The sequence below is a fragment of the Theropithecus gelada genome, chromosome 8 (genome assembly GCF_003255815.1).
Source record: "Theropithecus gelada isolate Dixy chromosome 8, Tgel_1.0, whole genome shotgun sequence".
Classification (NCBI taxonomy): Eukaryota; Metazoa; Chordata; class Mammalia; order Primates; family Cercopithecidae; genus Theropithecus; species Theropithecus gelada.
In genome coordinates this window covers 25,498,479-25,519,811 of record NC_037676.1, presented here as the reverse complement: position 1 = coordinate 25,519,811, position 21,333 = coordinate 25,498,479, and the positions used below count along the sequence as shown (strand labels likewise).

The 21,333-nt window shown below is 43.7% G+C and overlaps 1 protein-coding gene and 1 pseudogene across 2 annotated transcripts in view; one reads left to right on the top strand and one right to left on the bottom strand.

Annotated features, from left to right (window-relative positions):
- ADRA1A (adrenoceptor alpha 1A) overlaps positions 1-21,333 on the top strand; it is a 111,418-nt gene that overhangs the window by 82,564 nt on the left and 7,521 nt on the right. The window contains exon 3 of one of the 2 annotated variants that reach the window (XM_025394165.1): positions 13,071-13,456. In XM_025394165.1, coding sequence (XP_025249950.1) covers positions 13,071-13,456 — 386 coding nt within the window. Of the gene's footprint in view, positions 1-13,070; positions 14,927-21,333 lie in introns of those variants that run through there. The other variant, XM_025394164.1, reaches the window with a different exon arrangement.
- Positions 11,588-12,499, bottom strand: LOC112629768 (annotated as a pseudogene).

Sequence of the window (21,333 nt, the reverse complement as noted above, 5' to 3'; positions counted from 1 at the left end):
CATGTGTTCATTCAGCTCGCACTTATAAGTGAGAACACGTGGTGTTTGGTTTTCTGTTCCTGCGTTAGTTTGCTGACGATAACAGGTTCCAACTCCATCCATGTCCCTGCAAAGGACATGATCTCATTCCTTTTTATAGCTGCATAGTATTCTATGGTGTATATGCACCACATTTTCTTTATCCAGTCTATCGTTGATGGGCATTTGGGTTGATTCCATGTATTTGCCATTGTGAATAGTGCTGCAGTGAACATACACATGCATGTATCTTTAAAATAGAATGATTTATATTCCTTTGGGTATACACCCAGTAATGGGATTGCTGGATCAAATGGTATTTTTACCACTTCTCTTGTTGATCCTTCAGGTATTTTTATGCCTATCTTGGGTCTTCCAGGTTTTACAAAACTTTCTGAATCATTGTCACCACTATCTCTGGAACAGTTGGAAATTCATTCTTAATATTCTCTGGCCTTGGGAAGAGTTTTTTGGTGGATGCACTGCCTTATAGAAGATGTATATTTATTTCTTAAAATTAAATTCTATATGTCTCAACCACTATAACGCCAGCCTACATCCTAGTGAACAAAAGATTCCACATTGCTCAGCTAACAGTTATGCAAATGATCACATCCTGGCGGATGTAATTCTCTGCTCTTCTATGACACTGACTAGAGTCTCTAGGTGGACACTTGGATTACCATGCTCTACTACCTGCTTAACCAGTCAAGTGAATTTTCAGTCTCCCAAGCCTAATAAATTTTCATGTAGAACTCATACTTCATCTTTAATTCAGCGAAGAATCATTGAAAGGATTTACTCAAGGGAGGGATAGTGTCATGCTTGCTTTCTCAGAATCTCGCTGGCAAGAGTGTGAGAAATGGGTTGGAAGCAGATAAGACCAGAAGCAGGAAGCCCAGTTAGAAAACTGATATGAGGTTCTAGCTAGACGTGGTGGTGGCCAGACCAGTTAGAAAACTGATATGAGGTTCTAGCTAGATGTGGTGGTGGCCAGAACTGGAATGGACAATAGCAAGTGAACACAGGTTTCGTAGTCAGGGCTGGGTGATTGGATGTTGTGGAAGAGGTTGGAGAGTGGAAGGTTGAGGATGACAGTGTGTTTCTGGCTTGGACAACTGAGAGGAAGGCTGCCAAAAGTGAAGCAGAGGAGCAAGAGTCGGTTTTGTGGGAGATGGGGAGTTCAGCTTGATGATGAGTTCAGCTTGATGATGTTAAGGATGAGATAGTTTAGAAACATCAGGAGGGATGTCTGGTAAAAGTTGTGTGTGCAGGACAGGAGCTCAGGAGGCAGAGATGGTCTAGGCATAGAGATTTGCAAGTCATCAGGGAAAAGAAAGAAACTAAAGGTATGAAATGAATGAGCTGCCCTGACCTTGCTCTTCCCCCTGAAATTACCAGCCAGTTCTCAGATGAGAATGCAGAAGGCTTCGTTAAGTTTGAAAAGAGCAAGGATGTGTCTTGCAAGCAAAGCTGAGCTTTCTAAATGTGGCATTTATATGAAAGAAGGAGGCATGGCCAATTCCTATTTGCAAAAATGTCTATAATCAAAACAGTACCATACTCTATTGCCTTTTAAAATTAAAGAGGAAATTGCCCCAACCGCTTTCTGCATTTTAAAATTGGTCTGCCCAGCTATACTTAGAAGCTATATTATAGCTTCCAAAAAGACATCTTTCATGTTTTAAATGAGCTATTAAAATTCTTATATATATATGTATTATGTCCATTTGAATACAGGACCCATGATTGATGGAGGTCAGGCCCTGGTCAGGTGATCTAGTCCAGATGTATAAAATCTAAGCTGTATAAAATCTTATGCAGCTTTATAACAGCAGAGACCTACAGCCAATCTTCATCCCTAGCTTAATTCAGGCAGGGGAGGGAGCTGTGCAGGAGCTGGGAGTGAAGAGCAAGGGTTTATTCATATTCCTACTTTGCACAGAGCTAGAAGATGCTGTTGGAAGATGCAAGGGCCATGCCTCTGGGTGAGCCAGTGGCCTGGGAGAGGACCCGGTATGTCCTCTCCAAGTACGGAACTGTCCAGAGCACTGAGATTAAGCATCTTTGCAGCAGTCCAGAACCAAAAACCCATTTTCCTGCTCCCCTGTTCACCTGTGACTACTCAAGCATCAGCCAACTCACCTATGTCCTTGCTGGCAAGGATCAGGACCTGAACCTGCTTTAGCCTTTAAGCTGAATACTAAGGGACACAGTCCTGAGAAAGCCTCACACTTCCTCCTTGGGAGATCAGTTTTGGTTGTTTGCATCACTGCTTCAGACGTGTGGTGTTTGGCCTTGGACTTGAATCCCACAAATATGAGAGGAGATGATGACTATCACATCTGAATTATAGGCTTCAACCCTTCCTCCAGGACCGCATAAAATGTTTTTATAAGTACTGGAAGTAATCATTTTATGAAGTGCCTGCAACTTAGCTGTATAAAATTATTTGGAGAATGGTCTTGTTTTCATGTAAATAAATGTGAGTGTCTTGAAGATCTGAAAGACCTCCCTGGAATGTAAGTTAAGACAGGCTCCATTTCTGCATTTGACAATCTATCTCCAGCTGTGAGTAATTGAAGCAGGAGTTGTATTCAGAATGTTGTTTTCTTCCATCAACCAATGTCATCCATTGGTTCAATAAGCATTCATTGAGAATCATGTTGATCACTTAGAGAGATACGAATGAAGGATAAGAAGGATGGTGTATCTTTAAGGAGACTAAAACCACGAGGACTGAATGTGTCATTCATTCAGCAACATTGTTGGGAGCCTACTAAATGCTGTACACCGTTATGGGTGTTGAGGATACAGCAGTAAATTTAAAAGACAAGAATCTCTTCCTTCAAGGGAGTTTATAGTCAAGAAAAGCAACCAAAAATAGAAATAAGTAAAGCACAGAAAATGGTGATAAGGGCTATAGAGCAGTGGTCCCCAATCTTTTTGGCACAAGGGACTGGTTTCATGGCAGACAACTTTTTTATGGACCTGGAGATGGGAGGATGGTTTCAGGATGATTCAAGTGTATTACATTTATTGTGCACTTTATTTCTATGCTTATTACATTGTAATATATAATGAAATAATTATACAACTCACCATAATGTAGAATCAGTGGGAGCCCTGAGCTTGCTTTCCTGCAACTAGGCAGTTCCATCTGGGGGTGATGGGAAACAGTGACAGATCATCAGGCATTAGATTCTCATAAGGAGCACACAACATAGATCCCTGGCATGTGCAGTTCATGATAGGGTTGTTGCTCCTATTAGAATCTAATGCCACTGCTGATCTGACAGGTAATGTGAGCAATGGAGAGAGGCTGTAAATTGTAAATACAGATGAAGCTTTGCTGACCCACCACATACGTCCTGCTGTACAGCCCAGTTTCTAAAAGGCCACAGACTGGTATGGTCTGTGGCCCGGGGGTTTCCCCTGCTATAGAGAAAAGTAACTGGTGCTAAATCCATAGGGGAAATGGCAATTTCTTGCAAGTTATACTGCAACAAAGAAGGGCCTGTGGATGAGTGGGATTTTGAACACAGCCTTGAAGACAGAGAGAATTGGACAGATTCCAGTTTGAGTAGATACAGGGGAGAGGGACAGGTCATTGAGTGAAGAGCAGAAGAGTGCAGCAGAGAACCACAACCACAGGAGCTTGAGGTCACAGTCACCTCGCGAACTAACAAAGTTAGAGTGAAAAGTCTACTGTGGCAGGAAGAAAGCCTTGGTATTGGAAACTCATAATTCATTTGTTGGAGCAACAAATGCCTCCAACTTAGGCATTTGTTGGAGATACTCATAGAAGGTAAACACCTTTGCATGTTCCTGACTGTTCTACCTCCAGTATCTATGGAAGTGCCTGGCCTGAGCCGGTGCTAAGTAAATTATGTGTTAAGTGAATGAGGAATGGAGAAGGTTGTGTAGGACTGGTGGAACCAAATGATGAAGGGCCTTGAATGACAGAGTGAGAAGCTTGAGCTTGATCTTATCAGCAACAAAAAGATAATGCATAACACATGTCTTGGCAGATACCCCATTATGAGGTTCCTTTAGCTACAATACTGAGCCCCTTGATAAGCCTCCCCTCCCTTTAGTTATTTCTGGGAATTTTCCGCCATGGTTTCTACCCTTTCCATCCCATCTCCTTGGAAAGGACCAGATGAGCACAGCCTTAGCCTCCCAGGCCTCAGATGTGGAGGTCTGCGGCCCATGTATTATTAAGGAGCACATGAGTTCTGACGCGACCAGAAGCCCAAACTGTGCTGTGCTCCAAGCAGGAACAGAGCTAGTTCCATTCCCACTTGGTGCAATCACAGTTGCCTGGGTCCCTATGCAGGTGCACTCCATGACAGCAGCCTTTGGATTCTCTTCCCATCCCTCCTTTCTGTGATCTCAGAGTAAATCTCTAGGATAGACATCAGGATGTCCTCCCAAAGCCCTCCCCCAAACCTCAGGTTTCCCTCTTCCTTCCAAAGCCTGCCCTGTTCCCTTCTGGCCATCTCTCCACCATGCTTCTTCATCATCTTGCTTGTCATGGGCCTGTTTTCCCCTTTTGACTGTTTCCATTTGCCTAGAAGCATCTGCTCTTACAGATAGGAAGGGGTAGTATCAATTACTGTTCTAAGTCTTTAATTTTACAGATGAGGAAACTGAGGCCCAAGAGGGAAAAATGACTCACCCAGCTTTAAATAACCAGTTCACCATTCAGGGGTGCTGGGGATGGAGGTGATGGAGAAGGCAAATTTGGAAGGTGTTTCAAGGAAAGACACCTGTGGGGTTTGGTGACCAGTTGGAATGTAAGAAGCAAAAAAAGGGGAGAAGGAACTCGATACACATTCTTCTGGCAGGAACTGTTAATTGGGCTCCTGCCCCCACCTCACACTACAGTGAGAGAGATAACCTGGCCTCCTGCCATTGGAGAGCATATCATCTGTGCTCTGGAGGATGAGACAATCAAAGAAAACAAGTAAATAAGAAAATGTAAAAACTGTGATATGTACCGTGAAATAAATAAGCCATTCAGCAGGTGTGAGTTCGAAGATTACTCGTCTTTAGACTGGGTGGTCTCAGGGAGAGCTTTTGTGCAGAGACAATTAAAAAATGTTTTAAATGGAAGACTCGTGAAACAATGGTGACCTTAGTGAAAGTGACGAGGCTTGGAAAACACACTGGCTTATGAAAGCAGATCTGCTTTTTAAAGGAAGCAGCCCATAAAAGCACATGATGACTTCCTCATCACTAGCTTTTCCCTGAACAAATAATATTTTAAATAAAGGGGGTGGGGTAGAGAATCTTGCTATCTTTTTAGAGAGTTTCAAATCAAATTATTTATTCAACACAAGGAAGTCTTCTAGGGAGAAATGCTTGCATGTGGGGTCCCCTGTTACTCTTTCCAGCATTCCTATGGGCATTGGGGTCCAAATCATGCATTTGGGTGGACCTGCTCATTTTTCCTAAAAGGAGAAATGCTGCTTAGGCTTTGTTAACTGGCAAGACAAACCATTTGACAAGTTTTAATTCAAGCAGTTCAGACTCATCCAGGATGAAATTCCTGATTCCGCAGAGCTCTCCTTGGCCAGCCAGACAGATCCTGTCAAGAGAGCTTTAGCTGCCACTTACAGAAGTTTGAGGGATGAGAGGACATCTCCCCAAGTGACTTCTTTCCGTGCCTGGATTGGAAAGAGCAATGGTTTTTCACAGTAACCATAGACCAACATACCCCAGGTCCCTGGAAAAGTGGGCAGCACTTCCATCCCACACTGGGCAGGCCCCCAGGGTGCCCCGAGTCTGCCTCCTTTGGGACTGAGTACCCAGCACAGTGTGCCCGGTTCCCCTTACTCACTGCACCCTCCCATGCCATGTTCCCATGCTTTGCTCCATGCAGGAGGACAGCTAATTCCATTCCTGCTCAGTGCCACCTTCTTCACTTTGCCAACCACTCATGCTTTCTGCCAGAAAGTTCAGAAAAGACTCCACATACCAACACTCTCAAGTGAGCATGCACATGACTTTACTCAGATACATGAGTGGAGAGCTGTACAATTTCAGGCCCCAGTTAAATCGGGGAAGAAAAGACTGGTGGAGTCCTTCCAAAGAGGCACTGAAGTCACATCTGCTTGCTCTGTTGGTAAGCTTGATTCTATCATTAGGACATACGGCTAAGTGGGGTTCCCCAGCCAGGGTACAGCTTGTCCTCTCTACCTGGAATCCAGGCTGAACCATCTTTACTATCACCAGAGACCACTGCGAGAAGCTAATACAAGCCAAGGGCTCTTCCCAGGAAAATGTCTCTCTGGGCATACACATTTAATGTCAATCTTGGGAAGTTTGTCTGTGAACCTGAGGTTTCACGCCTAAGGTGACAGTCCATGGTTATTCTGGCCACCACTTTAGACAGCCCTGGTCACCATCTAGGGTAGATAATCCAAAAACTTCTTGCTGACTGAGAGCTGCCCAAGTGGCCCCACATAAACCCCAGGAGGGCTCAGGCCAAAGTAGTTCAGCACAAAGGCATCTGGTAGAATATGGTCTGCCCTTAAACTTTGACTCTACAGCTTGTCTCTGGGGTTTAATTTGATGGGGCAGTTTTCTTCCTGGTAAGAAGGCGCCATCGAGTCTGGCCTGAATGTTACTGGCACTGGAGCTCCTTGGCCTGTTGGTGTGGCAGCCTGTCTCTCTCCTCTGCTCATTGGATGTGTACCAGGCACATTGGAGAGACCACTCGCTGGACAAGGAGAAACAATTAAGGGTTATTTTATCCGATGGTCACAGAACATTAGCTTCTTCTTTGGAGTCAACATTTTTTTAAATTGAGATCATTCAAACTCCAATTCTCAGAATGTGATGCCCTGCCGACAAACCCTTCTAAACAGCACACTCTGACTTTTAAAATAATGCAATTATTGAGGATACTACTCTCCTCTTTCTTCTTTCTCCATATCTCTGCAAAACCTGTTGTCATTCAGTGAAAGCTGGATATATTGCCATTAATACTTCCATGCCATCGTAGGGTTGCTAAATGGCACATAAAGATCAGGAGTGGAAATGGGTGAGGTGGAACCAACTTTGGGTCCAGTTGTGTGATTTTGGGGAACTACTCCCATCTTCAGCCTTACTGTCTTCACTTGTAAAGGACAGGTTTACAGCGCTGATCTCAAAGTGCCTGCCAGTCTTCACATTTTAGCCTTCTGCGACTCCAGCTAAGTAGGGTTTACCATAGCCCAGTGTCTCTCAAAGTTGTCATTAAGATGTCAAGTTTTCCAGGGGGTAAAATGAAGCACAGAAGCTGGAGGCTGCAACCAAGAAGACTGACTCACAGCTTTCAGCTTCCACATCAAGTCACCCTAATTCTGAGAGAAACAGTTGAACTAAGGAGGAACCCCCTAATGACCAGTGCTGGATGGGAATTTGAGAACTCAGTTCCTACTCTCACTGACTTTTGAAGCTAACCATAGCACTCACCAGTGTATCAAATTCATGAAGGAGACCAGCATGGGCAGGAAAAAAAATGGTTTTATCTTGTATTGGAGTCATTGAGGCAAACGTTGCTGTAATTTTATAGCTATAAAAGGTGACTCTAGTGGCCAAGCCTTTCCTGGGATGACTCCTAGTGCCCCCCTCCCCATAAGCCTATTAGATGAGCCCCAGTTCAAAAATGAAGTAAGATGTTCCCAATGGATATAGCATTCAGTGGAAAAACATAGAGGCAACATTTTAAATTATTCATTTCAATATCTTCTTGGCATCTAGAGGCCTTTACAGTGGAAGTGAGGATTCTGAATCTCCATGAATGAGAATGTTGATGGTGTTTGGCCATAAACACCTGTTCTCTCCACCTCAGTCTGACCAGTAGTATGTTGGTCAGGGTGTCCGGAGGGTCAAGAAAGAGGCAGAAATTCTGCAGCAGAGCAAATGGTGGAAAGAAACTCAGTGAAAGGAATAGTCCTTAGGGTGTGAGGATTTTCCAAAGCCCAAGAACTAAACCAGGCAAATTCACATGCAAAGGATGGCTTGAGCTGCAGGGCAAGGTGTTTAGGGGATTAAGTCAGGAGCTGTTGGCTCCTCTTGAAGCAGAGATTGTTGAGGAGAAAAACCATAGCCATGGTGACCAAAAAAAAATAGGAGCTCCTATTCTCATGTGGGTGATTCGGAAGTCTGGCTCTTCCTATGAAGTATGATGAGAAAAACTAGAGGGTCTGATGCTAGATGACAGGGCAAGGAAAAAATGGTAGTAAAATAACATTGCAGAAAAAAACCAAATGACTGAACATAAATGGTGGGCCAAAAAAAAGAATGAGACAGCAGAAGGAAGGCAGGGTTGGGAGAGAATATGAGGCGACAGCCATCAAGCAGAGAAGAAAACCAAGCCACATTGAGAAGAAGAACCATGACAAGAACACAGAGACACAGCTATTCATTCATTCATTCAGTCAGTCCATCCGTCAATCAGGAGGTTGGCCATTCATGCAGCAAAACCTTGGAGAATGCCTTCAAGACTCTAGCATTGTACCGGATTCTGGAGCTCTGTGAGTGAGCAAAGCTGGCCGGATGGCTGCTCGAATGGACTTCCCCACCCAGTGACTGGATCAGAGGCACCCACCCCTAAACCAAGTTCAGCCCTGACACTCTAGGTCCTGATGGGTGGAGGCCAGGGACAAGCATTATCCAGCTGTCTTCCTACCCTAAAAAGCATTGCCAGTCCTCATGAAGAAAGAGATTTGGGAAGAATGGAGGCTGGGGATAGAACTAATGCAGAGTTCAGAGAAACGGGCACAGATGGCGAAGGTTTGGGCAGAGAAGGAGAGAGCAGGACGAGGGAACCCTGAATAGGACCAGGCAGCTGCTTTCCAAGCCCAGTTCCAGCCCCATCTCTCCTTCCTAGGAGAGGAAAAATGAAGGAAGAGATATGTAGATGGGAATAATGTCAACAAGGAGAGGAGCTGCCCTTCTGCTGTCCTTTTTTCTTTCTTTCTTTCTTTCTTTCTTTTTTTTTTTTTTTTTTTTTTTTTTTTTTGAGACAAGTTCACTTCCGTTGCCCAGGCTGGACTGCAGTGGTGCGCATTGGCTCACTATAACCTCCACCTCCTGGGCTCAAGCAATCCTCCTGCCTCAGCCTCCTGAGTAACTGAAACTACAGGCGCATGCCACCACACCCAGCTAATTTTTGTATTTTTAGTAGAGATGGGGTTTCACCATGTTGCCCAGGCTGGTCTCAAATTCCTGGTCTCAAGTGATCTGCCCACCTCAGCCTCCCAAAGTGCAGGAATTAGAGGTGTGAGCCACTGTGCCTACCCCTTTTGCTGTCTCTTCTCACTCTTTGGAAAGTTCCTGAAGGAAGCACAGCTATGAGTCTCTCCTCTAACCCCAGCCAGTCAGCAGCTGCACAAAGAAAATCACGTGGCTCCCTGCACCTGCTCCCCATGGCAAGGGAAGAATACTCCAAGCATGAGAATGGATCCTGCAACCTGCCCCTGGTGGAATTGTCAGTTTGTGAGCATGCAAATTCGTGCTACACTTACACACATCTGGCTGCTGTCACACACTTGATGGGATAAACCAAACGTTGTCATTTACAGGAAGGTCTCTGGCCTGGAAGCATAAGCCAAAATCTAGAGATTTGCTTGGATTAAAAAGAAAATATTCCTGGGGTTAGGGCTAGAGATTATGTGCATTCAGATCTTAGTGTAAATTAGTTTTAACCAACTCTCTTTCTCACCCTATACCTATACCTGAGCCACATTGAAGAAATGAGTGTTTTGAGTGGGGTACAGAGAGGGGGAGTCCAGGATTCACCTGTGAAGACAGGAACGCAGCAAGAGACTAGAGAGAGGGCCCAAGAGCTTGGCTCTGGGTCAGCCAGACCTGGAATTAAGAGCGGGGCCATGCAAGGAAAGAAGGGATGTAAAGGAAGTGACTAAAAGGAAATGTTGAGATTTATGAGTGCAAAACTGGGCTCTGTAAGCAGAATGAGCGTCCTTGAGGGAATTATGGGAAGTTCCAAGACTCTCAAATCATATTTATTAGCATTCACATTCATAGTGCATTTTTTGTCCTTCTTAAAAATTGAAAGTATTCAGATAAGGGAAAGATCCTCCCCTCCCTCGCTGATTTACAGAGTAGTGACATTCCCAGACAAGGTGAGTTTTTGGTGTGCTCAGCTCAGACATTCTTGTAGTCATTAAGCACAGGCCCAGGCAGGCCTTTGTGAAATGGGTTTCCTTAATCACATCACTGTCACTATTAGGAGGAAATATTGGACAATATATAGGTATCATAATGTAAGACAAATTTTTTTCTGGAACTGACCGCATTTGCACAAAACCATCAGTCATGTTGGCATTAGCCATTTTTTCCATCACAGATGAGGTTCGAGAAAGCGTTTTTCCAATTCAGCTTCCCCTAGCTGCACACTTTATCACTCCCCATCGGCCATCCTCCTAAGAGATGTATTATTCCAATATATTTGGAGATTCCATAAAGGAGCATGGGCCCTGAAATCACACTGCCCAATTTCAAACCTACCAGTAACTATGTGAGTGACCTCAGTTGAGCTATTCAAACTCATTAAGCCACAGTTTCTTCGTTTGTAAAACAGGGAAGAGTAACATAACTCTTCATGGTACTAATGATGATTAAATCATATGGAAAGTGTTCAGCACACTGCCTTGCCTGTTTCAAATCACGCATTCAAAGACTGTAAACTTTATTATAATTATAGGACAATGTGAAGAGCTTTAGAGCTAAAGAATAAAACTTTCTCACTTTACATGTTTCTTTTTCCCAAATAAACACCCATTTTGTGTGTGTGTGTGTGTGTGTGTGTGTGTGTGTGTGTGTGTGTGTGAATTTGAGATACATGGAACTTAGCAGGGAGTGTTGCTTCAGAGATAATAAATGCTCCCATCAACAACCACAATATTTTGTCTTCTTTGGGATCTTCAGTATTTAAGTTTACTCTCTGTTTATATTGATGAACTTTTGGACTTAATTTCAGAGCACTGTTTGCCAGAGTAGATTTTAAGAGCACCAGCAATTTGTCATGACTCTGATAGGTCCACAGAGCAGAGAAGAAAAGAAAGACATAAAATCAAGACCTTAGGTTTGAAACAACGACGAAAAAAAATTGTTCAGGGCCATTAGGAATCATCCATTCAACCTACTCCTTTTTCAGATAAGAAAACTGGAGGCCCAAAGGGATCATGGGACTTTCCCAAAGCCATTCTGCCAACTGTACACAAAGCTGTGACTAAAAGCCTGTGGAGAAGGAAAACGAGCTTGGGAGTGGAGAAAGAAAAGAAAGGAGGTGGAAGGAAAGTCAAGATGTTATTTTGCAATTTCTCTGAAAGGAGTGAAGAGGGACATTTGGGATTTCATAATTCATAAAGCTCCTTTAGTAAAAGTCCATGGAAGTCTGAGAATCAGAGAATAAAGAACATTCGACTGGGAGTCCCATACCCTTTATCCATCACTCTTATCAGTATTATAGCTATGAGGTTTGTGACAATCTCTTTAATAAGCATTTTTAAGAGTTCAGCTTTTTATTGAACATGCTATAAAATAGGCTTACTCAAAAAAAAAAAAAAAAAAAAAAAAAGCCCATGTTATCATCAGACTCCAGATTCTTCTTTCTTTGCTTCCACTTTCTTCTCCTCTACCTGGGCTGCAGTGATGGAAGGGCAGGACTTCCTGCAGATGCACCACCAGCTGCTGGAGCAGGTCATCCCACCCCACCCCTCCACTGCAGAGGAGGCTCCCGATGTTGACAATGGCCAGGGCCCTGGCAGACAAGCCAGGCCAAAAGTCGTCATCATTTACCCCAGCTGCTTTAGAAAGGACATTGACCTTATCCTCTGTGATGATCCCCTCAGCGTTATGCAGAACGAGGGCTGAGTCGGTGCAGGCGAGCTCTGAGATGGAGTCCGTGCTATGGACAAGTGCAAGGCTGGGCTGCCCGGAATAGTGCTAGTGCTGGATGCAGTGAGGGCCTCACCCCAAGGTGGCCTCAGCTCAGAAGGGCGGAGTGTCTTGGCGGCAGCTGGGAAAAGGCTAAATACGCATTTTTTCATATTTGTAAATTGAGTAATTGGAGGAGATAATCCTTAAGATTGTTCCCCTTTAAGACTTCACAGTTTTGTTCTTCTGCTGCCAAATGCCCCGTGGCACTCTGTGTGCAGGTCATGACAGGTCCTGAGGCGGGGTTCCTGCTATGTACATCAACGGGTAGGGTTTGGGTAGGTAGAGAAGGTGGAAAAGGGCATCAAGGACACAGTGGCCCAACTTGAGAGGACAAAAAAAATTGACCAATGACCTGGAGAAAAAGTGTAGTGAGTCTGGCTAGAGAAAAAATAACAACCAATCATATTAGAAAGCTGGTCAGACCAGGGGCTGTGGAGGACTCTGAATGTGAAGCAAATGACACACATTTGGGAGTCATCGAGGGATATTGACAAAGGGAACTCACGGTGATGTCAAAAGACATCATCTAGGAAAAGTGATTGAGAATCACTGGCCCAACATTGGCAAGGCCAGTATTGTGTGAAGTTGAGATTCTCATCAAAATCCGTAATTCTAATATTCGAGAGGGGAAGAATTCATAAACACTGAAGCTGTGTCTGTTACCTAACACTGCATCAGAGAATAAAGGGCATGTTCAGGTAACTGAATTTTAATATGGATTATTTGCATGGATTCCAACTTACTTTTCAATTTAGGCAAAATGATGTACATATGTGGGTTCAGTCTGAGTTTCACATTTTCATTTGGTAAAACTTCACAGCAGACATTGGTCACTGTGAGCCAATGCAACCCTATCCACTGGGCCTGCTCCTGTAATTAATGACACACATGAACCAAGTAGGAATGGTCTTTGAAGATACTGCAAAAGGGTGACAGTCACAGAAGCTAGTCAGTCAAATATGAGAAACTCAAATGTGTTTGGGATCATTTTAACCTTTTTAAAAACACAGAAAGATGTTTGTTTGTTTGTTTTCCTAGCCAATTGGCCTGCTGGCTTGCAAATAATATATATCAATCTGTGTGTTTTCTTCCAGGGTCTTTCTTCCCTGATATCAAGCCCTCTGAAACAGTTTTTAAAATAGTATTTTGGCTCGGATATCTAAACAGCTGCATCAACCCCATCATATACCCATGTTCCAGCCAAGAGTTCAAAAAGGCCTTTCAGAATGTCTTGAGAATCCAGTGTCTCCGCAGAAAGCAGTCTTCCAAACATGCCCCGGGCTACACCCTGCACCCGCCCAGTCAGGCCCTGGAAGGGCAGCACAAGGACACGGTGCGCATCCCCGTGGGATCAGGAGAGACCTTCTACAGGATCTCCAAGACGGATGGTGTTTGTGAATGGAAATTTTTCTCTTCCATGCCCCGTGGATCTGCCAGGATTACAGTGTCCAAAGACCAATCCTCCTGCACCACAGCCCGGGTGAGAAGTAAAAGCTTTTTGCAGGTCTGCTGCTGTGTAGGGCCCTCAACCCCCAGCCTTGACAAGAACCATCAAGTTCCAACCATTAAGGTCCACACCATCTCCCTCAGTGAAAACGGGGAGGAAGTCTAGGACAGGAAAGATGCAGAGGAAAGGGGAATAAGCTTAGGTACCCACCCCACTTCCTTCTCAGAAGGCCAGCTCTTCTTGGAGGACAAGACAGGACTAATCAAAGAGGGGACCTTCTGGGAATGGGGTGGGGGGTAAACCCAACTCATTAGGCAGTGGATAGGGCACAGGGAAGAGGGAGGGTTTCTCACAACCAACCAGTTCAGAACGATACGGAACAGCATTTCCCTGCAGCTAATGCTTTCTCGGTCACTCTGTGCCCGCTTCAACGAAAACCACCATGGGAAACAGAATTTCATGCACAATCCAAAAGACTATAAATACAGGATTATGATTTCATCATGAATATTTTGAGCACACACTCTAAGTTTGGAGCTATTTCTTGATGGAAGTGAGGGGATTTTATTTTCAGGCTAAACCTACTGACAGCCACATTTGACATTTATGGGGAGAGGGCTTAGAGAGGAAGAGCATTAAGATGGTGGCCGAGATCCAGACACATTATTTTTAGAGCAAGTTCTGAAACTCCACCCTTTCTGACACATCCAATTTCTCAGCTTGAGGGAAACTTGACAGTGAAGTTTACCTTTGGCTGCACTTTGAATGGATGCTGCTCCTCATTTCCCAAAGATGAGAGTGAGGGGCACTCATGATGTCTCAGAATGTAGCATTCTCTATCCCGGGGTCAGGAGAGCGTTGAAAGAACCAACCAGGGCGGTATGGCTTTTCCCAAGAGAAGACAGTAGACCTGAGCATCATTCTTTCAATTTAACTACTAGAGAGAAAACCCATTAAACAGTTCCAAGATCAGATGATGATAGGCTTTCTCTCTAATATCTTTAAACATCAAGAGCTTGGGGTGGCTGTTAATTTCTTGCAAAGACAGAGGCTGTTCACTTACTGCACAGCCATTTCAACATGGCTTACAAAAGGCTTTCTTGACAAATCACTTACCTGTTCCAGAACTCTGTTATGAAAATCCAGAGCTTATAATATTTTGAAAGGCAAAAGATTGTCTCCCATTACTTCTCATCTGCTTCACTATTGCATAATGAATGAGCTTCACCTGTGGCATGTTGGAATGAGCCTTATGATCCAAATACATTCTTCCCGAACTTTGAAATATACTAATGCTTAGCTTCAGAGAGATACTGATGGATCACCAAAGAACTGTCTAAAGCAGGAGTTTGCAAACATTTTTTGATAGAAGCCCATTTGTTCTGGAAAAAGATCCAGTAGTCAACTCAACTTCATCTATTCCTACTTTTCTGCAAGAACTTGGGGAACATGCTATATTTTGCTTTATGTGTACCAAATTTTGGTAAACCATAATAACTCAGTACAGAACTTGCGTATCTCTTTCCTGAAATGCTTGGAACCAGAAGTGTTTCAGATTACAGATTTTTTCAAATTTTGAAATACTTGCATATACATAATCAAATATCTCTGGGATGGGACCCAAGTCTAAACACAAAATTTATTTATGTTTCATATACACCGCATATGCATAGCCTGAGGGTAATTTTATACAATATTTTTAATTGACTGTTTTGGACTACAACCCATAGACATGAGGTCAGGTGTGGAATTTCCCACCTGTGGCGCCATGTCGGTGCTCAAACAATCTCGGATCTTAGAGCATTTTGGATTTCAGATTTTCGGATTAGGGCTGCTCAAGCTATAGTTTACTAATGAGGAAGATGGTAACTATATGCAAAAATTATATATGGCTGCCGTTCCACAATAAGGATTTAAAATAGGATTTATGTTTTTGGAATAATTCTTGACAACAATCAGTGGTCTAAAACTAAAGACCATTTGCCTAGTCTCTTTCCTCTATTAGGGTAATTCCTCCAAGAAATTCAAAGCAGCTCTAACCTTCACAGCAAGAGTAGTGGCCTCAACATCCTTTTCTTCTTCCCTTGCAGCAAAATGATAATTTCTTTAAATTCTTCTAAAAAAACAAATCTCTTTCCACGTTGCAATGGAGGGTATGTTTGTATGTTTATTTGAGTTTTGTTATAGGTTGTGCTGAGACCTGGAGCGTGACTGTTTTTTCAGCCTTTTTCTGAAGAGTATCTTCTTACTGGCCAGATACATATTCAGCCTTGTGTTCAGAGCTTGGATTCTGGCACTGAGATGTTGGCTGGATTTTTAGACTCTTTTGTTCTCTCTGTGTGTCCCATAAGAGCTCTGCCAGATGTGGATGTCCTATTATAGAGGCAGGCATCTAGGAAGAAATTGAATATGCAAACCCTCGCTTCTCTTTGGCCTTGATAGGAAAGATCAGTTTCATTGCTGACAAGAGTTTGGTCCAGAATCTGAATAAGAAAATCACTTGCCCCACTCCTCCTTACAGAAAGAGCGTCCCCACGGGAAGAATGACTATCATTTTTCTTCAGCGAATTATGATTCCATGTTAGAGATGATCCTTTAAACACCTTTACAGACACATTTAAATTTTAGATATGGGAAAGCTTAGAAACACAGGAAATCTGGCACTAATGCCACATCTAATCTAAATAAACAACTAGAGAATCTTTCAGTCATCAGATTAAAACCATGACAATTGTATCCGTGTAAAACTATCCGTAAATAATTGTCTGCTACACTCTTCTCCAGCTCCCTCTCTCCAGGGAGGTAAACTTTTAACATTTTTTTCCTTTCCCATAGCATGATACACCAATTTTACAAGAAATTGATAACGTCAACCAAAACTTAGTCAAAGTGGGGTAAACAATATATGAGTTGAATTACTTTTTGCTCATTCCCCCTAAATCTCTGTACCTTTAGGCATGCCAAAAAATATCTAAAATTGTTGCAGTTTAGCAAGTGATTGTCATATTTATACTCACATGTTTACTGCTTCTATTTGGAGTTTGAGGAATTTACCCAGAGTAACGATGTCTTCTCTAATATGTTATAAAAAGTACTTGCTTTGGGATTGTCTAAATATCACAAAAATCAACATGACATTATGGGATAGGGAAAATTTGAGTTTATTCTGACATTATGGGATAGGGAAATTTTGAGTTTATTCTGCAACTCAAACTGCATGCATTAAGAGAGACCCTGAATCTCCTTCTTCAAAAATTTCCCCAGACTACGTCAAGGATTTCAGAAAAGCATTTTACTCGTCAGTTTTCTTTCATTTGCCTCTCTCATGTCTTATCCAAGAGGACTTCTGCTTGTAGTCACATAGCATGTCTAACACTCTCCAAAATATTCAAAAATAAATATTCCATGGTAGATAGTAGTGTTTGGGTAAATAAATATTCTCTTAAGATTTTTCTGTTAGCTCATACTGTGTGCCAGGCATCTGCAGGAAATTTTGCACCCATTGCCTCTAAACTCCCTGGAAACTCTGCTACCCCTATTTTACAGATAAAAATCCCATCATTGTGAGAGGTTAAGGACTTGCCCAAGGCCAAGGGGGAACCATGATTTAAACCTAGGTCTCCCTATTCTCAACCTGCACATTTTCCATATCCCTCCTTCCTCAAGAGAATGGGGGTAAAAGTTTTCCCATTTGGATTGGGTATGCTGAGAATGCCAAGCCATATCCAAACTTTTTAATGTTCTGTTTCCTTGGGATTTGCCTCCAAATTAACCATGGCAAACATGCTGCCAAATCTCCAGCCCAGTCAAACCCAAGAGCAGGACATCTGTGGAAGGGTTTGGTGTCTGCACTTCTAACTATCAGACTGCACCACATTTTTAGGAGTTAATGGCCTGGAATGTGATTAAGGCCTTGCAAGGAGGACATACTAATGGCACGTTGGGGGAAGATGAGCATAGAAGACAATGCAGAAGGGGCCGCATTGGCCAAGAACAGTAAAATGCAGTTGCAGACAGGACACATATCGGGTGTTGTATTGAAGTTATTGATGACCAACCACAGTTCATAGAAACACTTTCGGGGAGTACATCCGTTTTAAAAATAAATGAAAACAAATACAACATAAGTCACTCTCACTCACCTGTATTCCAACTACGTTTTTAGTTGGACAGAGGGGAATGGATTTTTTTTAGTTGGACAGAGGGGGATAGATATTTCACCAAGAATTGCAGAGAACATATCAAGCATGTGAATTTTATAATGCCACCATGGGGAAAGGGTTCAGAATGTTGATCTCCAGGTAGCTGGAGACTTAGGCAGTCTGAAAATTAGGAGCCAGTTGGAAGTTATGGCTATGTATTATGTGACATCGCTTGTTCCTAATTTCTTTTCACAAGTGAACACTGGATAGCCTGACCTTCTGGCCCAGTAGGTTTCATGGTTAAGACCTGGGATGAGAACATTTTAGGAACTATTTGCTTGGGCAGGTAATTGTTCACTCTTTGATCACGGCTACTCAATCAGAGCTTGACAGACTTTTTCAATTGCTTCTGGGGCTGGTCTGCTCAGGTCCTTTAGCCAAAAACGATGCTGCCTGTGTGTATGAATACTTGTTGACTTAATTAAAGAAAGAGCTCTGCTCATCAGCAAAGGGCACCCAAGCAGATGGGAGGTAAACTCTCCAAGGTAAACTCTGCAAGGAAAAACCAAGTGAAAAGAAAGCAGAGGAGGCAAATACGGAGACATCAGAGGTATGCTTACCAGTTACTCTGATTTTTTTTACACTACTAGGACTTTTAACCATGAAACCACCTGCGCACAGCTCCAGTGGAGCCCAGTTGGAACACTGTTTGCACCGCTCCGTGTCTGCAGACTGTGCTGGGGAGCTGGGCTGAGCCAGGCTGCTGTGGTGCCCACCATCTTCAGAAAGCAATGGCAGCTGTGGCCTCCTGGCCCTCCAGAACCCCTGGGAGCGGAGTGAGTGGAGATGACCGTTGTGGGGCTGGGCTGACAAAAGCAAGTTAGGATTTCAGCGGAGGACACCAGCCCTGCTCCCATCAGCATTAGCTCATTCGTGCTCCCCGGACCCAAATGTCGTGAAGGAGGGGTTGAGAATGGGCCGTATCTACTCTATGCAGGAAATTGTCATTTCTGCTTTGCTGCTGAAACATGCATTACTGGTTCTCCCACCTAAAAGGAAGGTTGTGGGGTTTGGGGGTGGAGGGGTTTAGAAGCAGGAAGATTTACCATAGACATCGCTCAAAGCAGGATGGTTGAGTCATGCCTTGCTGCAACTGATAAGCAAGGAACTGCCCTAAAGATTATGGCTTATTCATTTCAAAAGACAGAATAATTGCCTTTCCTTTTTGTGTGGCTCAGGAGTTATTACTTTACTTTTTCTCCATATCATATTCAGTGGAGCCACGTTATAAGCTGAAAATGACTATTACTAAACTATAAAAACTACAGACTTAATTAGGCAGAAAATTTAAGAGCAAATGTACACTGTATTTGGAGAAAAAACATGAAGGCACTGGCTTCTTCAAAAGCCTGGGTCCCACAGGTGCATTCAAATGCAGTAGAGAGAAAGCTAAGACAGAAAATCCCAACTTGAGTTTACTATTTCTGTCCATTTACATAGCACTTTATATTTGTCAAAGTAATTGTGCCTATCTTAAGTCATCCCTGTGCAGTAGAAGGAGAAGAAACAGATTATTACCTACACTTTAGCATATAAAGAAAAGAGGAGGTGGGAGATTTAAGGGTTTATTTGAATATCCCCAAAGCCAGCCTCCGACTCCTTTTTCCATGACACCTCAATGTTTCCCAGGTCCACTGTATTTCTCGACACTCTGACTTTCATATCTCACTCATTTGTCCCTGACCTATAATCCCAGCTCTATTGGCACTTTCTCTCCCACCTTATCTCTGCCATGGCTGGGCGGCATGCCACTGTTCTAGGGACCAAGGGCATATTTGTCTATGCTTCTGTCATTGACTGACAGACAAGCACAGGTGATTCTGTTCTTTCTCCCTAGATGGCAGCAGCGGAGCCAAGGAAATATGCAGGGCAGGAGGCTCTTGGTTTGCTCCACAGGGTGACATGTAAGGCAGTGATTGTCACCTTAATGTCCTCAGGAATGCAGAGGTCCCAAAGGGAGTTTGGGGAATAATTATTTTCCCGGTCAGCCTGTGGGTCATTGCACACCCACTGGTTATCAGCAGCAGCAAACGACCTCTCCTGCACCCCGCCCTGCACTTGGCATGAAAAAGAGGCACAGAGAGTCCCCAGCTTGCCAGCTGGATGGAGTCCGGGTTCATCTATTTCAAAGTCAAGAAAGCATTTTTCCAAGAGGCATTGTTATAAATGGGGGAGGGGGAGGATGTTCCCAGATGAACCAAAAAATAAAAATCTATTTAATGTACCTTAGGAGTTTGCAAACCTTTTCTGTATGTGACTAGATAGTAAATATTTTAGGCATCGTGGGGTCATACAGTCTCTATCACACATTCTTATTTGTTTAGCCTTTTTGGGGCCGGGGGAACAACCCTCTAAAATGTAAAAACCCTTCTTCTCTCAAACAAAACAAACAAACAAAACCTGGTTAGGCTGCAGGTCGGAGTGAGCTCATTGGCCATAATTTGCCGTCATGATCTATGCCATTACTAGCTAACAGTGTAGCACAGATGATGCTAAACAATGGGTTTCGGTGTTCAACATACAAACATTTTTTCATATGCCATTGACACAATTCCACTTGGCTAAATTCAAGTTCTCAGCCTGCATGAGTCGTTGGATAAAGTGACAAGTCCATATTCAGAGTGGCCTCACTCCATGAATTGTTGTGACCTTCCAAGCAGGCATCAGGATACGAGATGAGCCTCTGCCACCCCCACTGCTGTCGTCTGTAGAGCAGGAAGGTACACTGGAGCCCAGGGAGCCTCAACATCATTCAGCTCCTCACCTCATCAGGGAAACCCCCACAGCACAATCTGGCTGACCCTAAGAGTAGCAATAATAAATACACACCTCTTGAGCAAGGCCAACCTGAAATTCCTCCCAGACCCTTGGGACCTGCCCAAGTGGAGGTTCCCAGAGGCCCTCAAGAGAATTTCAGGGCCACACTTGGCTCCTTGAGTCCTGGACATGGCACCCCACACCAGGGCATTTGAGGGCCTGCCTGGAGCTCACCAAGAAGAGTCAGGGGGTTCAGAAAGCATGCTGGGTATGACAGGCATTTCCAAACGACAGATAGGATGCAGAATTTCTCTCCTCCTTTTTCTCTTCCTCTTCCTCCTCCTTCTTCTCCTTCTCCACTTCATCTTTTCTTATTTTTCCTTTCTCTTTGACTAACTGGAATAGAAATGATATTACTATGGGGAAGCATATTTGTCCCTCCCCTGGGAATACCAGATTCATGTTTCCCTGAGCTGACACACTTTGTTGGAGGAACCTCTTGTTCCTTCCTCTCTCCAGTCCTGATGGGCAACAAGGAAGAGAAAGACTTTCCCAATCAGAAATAAGGTGCAGTTCCTGCAGCCAAAGGCACAGTGTTCACAGTGTTGAGAGAGGAGACTCCACAGCAGGGCTCTGGGGTGGGGCATGGATGGTGGTGGGTGCAGAACTGATATGGAAGAACCTGGAAATACTGAGGCCATTCAGTAATAACACCACTGCCACCTTGGGCTGATGCCACATGACAGCTTCCCCTCCCTTCCCTTCCTTGTCCCCTGTTTGGCCTTGGTCCTGTGCCCTTTCATCTTTCCCATCTCCTTTCCTGATCCCATCCTCTCCATAATTCCACTGTCCCCTTCTTGCTAAAGTTACAAACAGTGAAAGAAGCTGGGGTGGGTGCCCTTCCTCCAGAGGGTGCCATTTCCCATGGAATCCATGCTCCATGCATAGCTC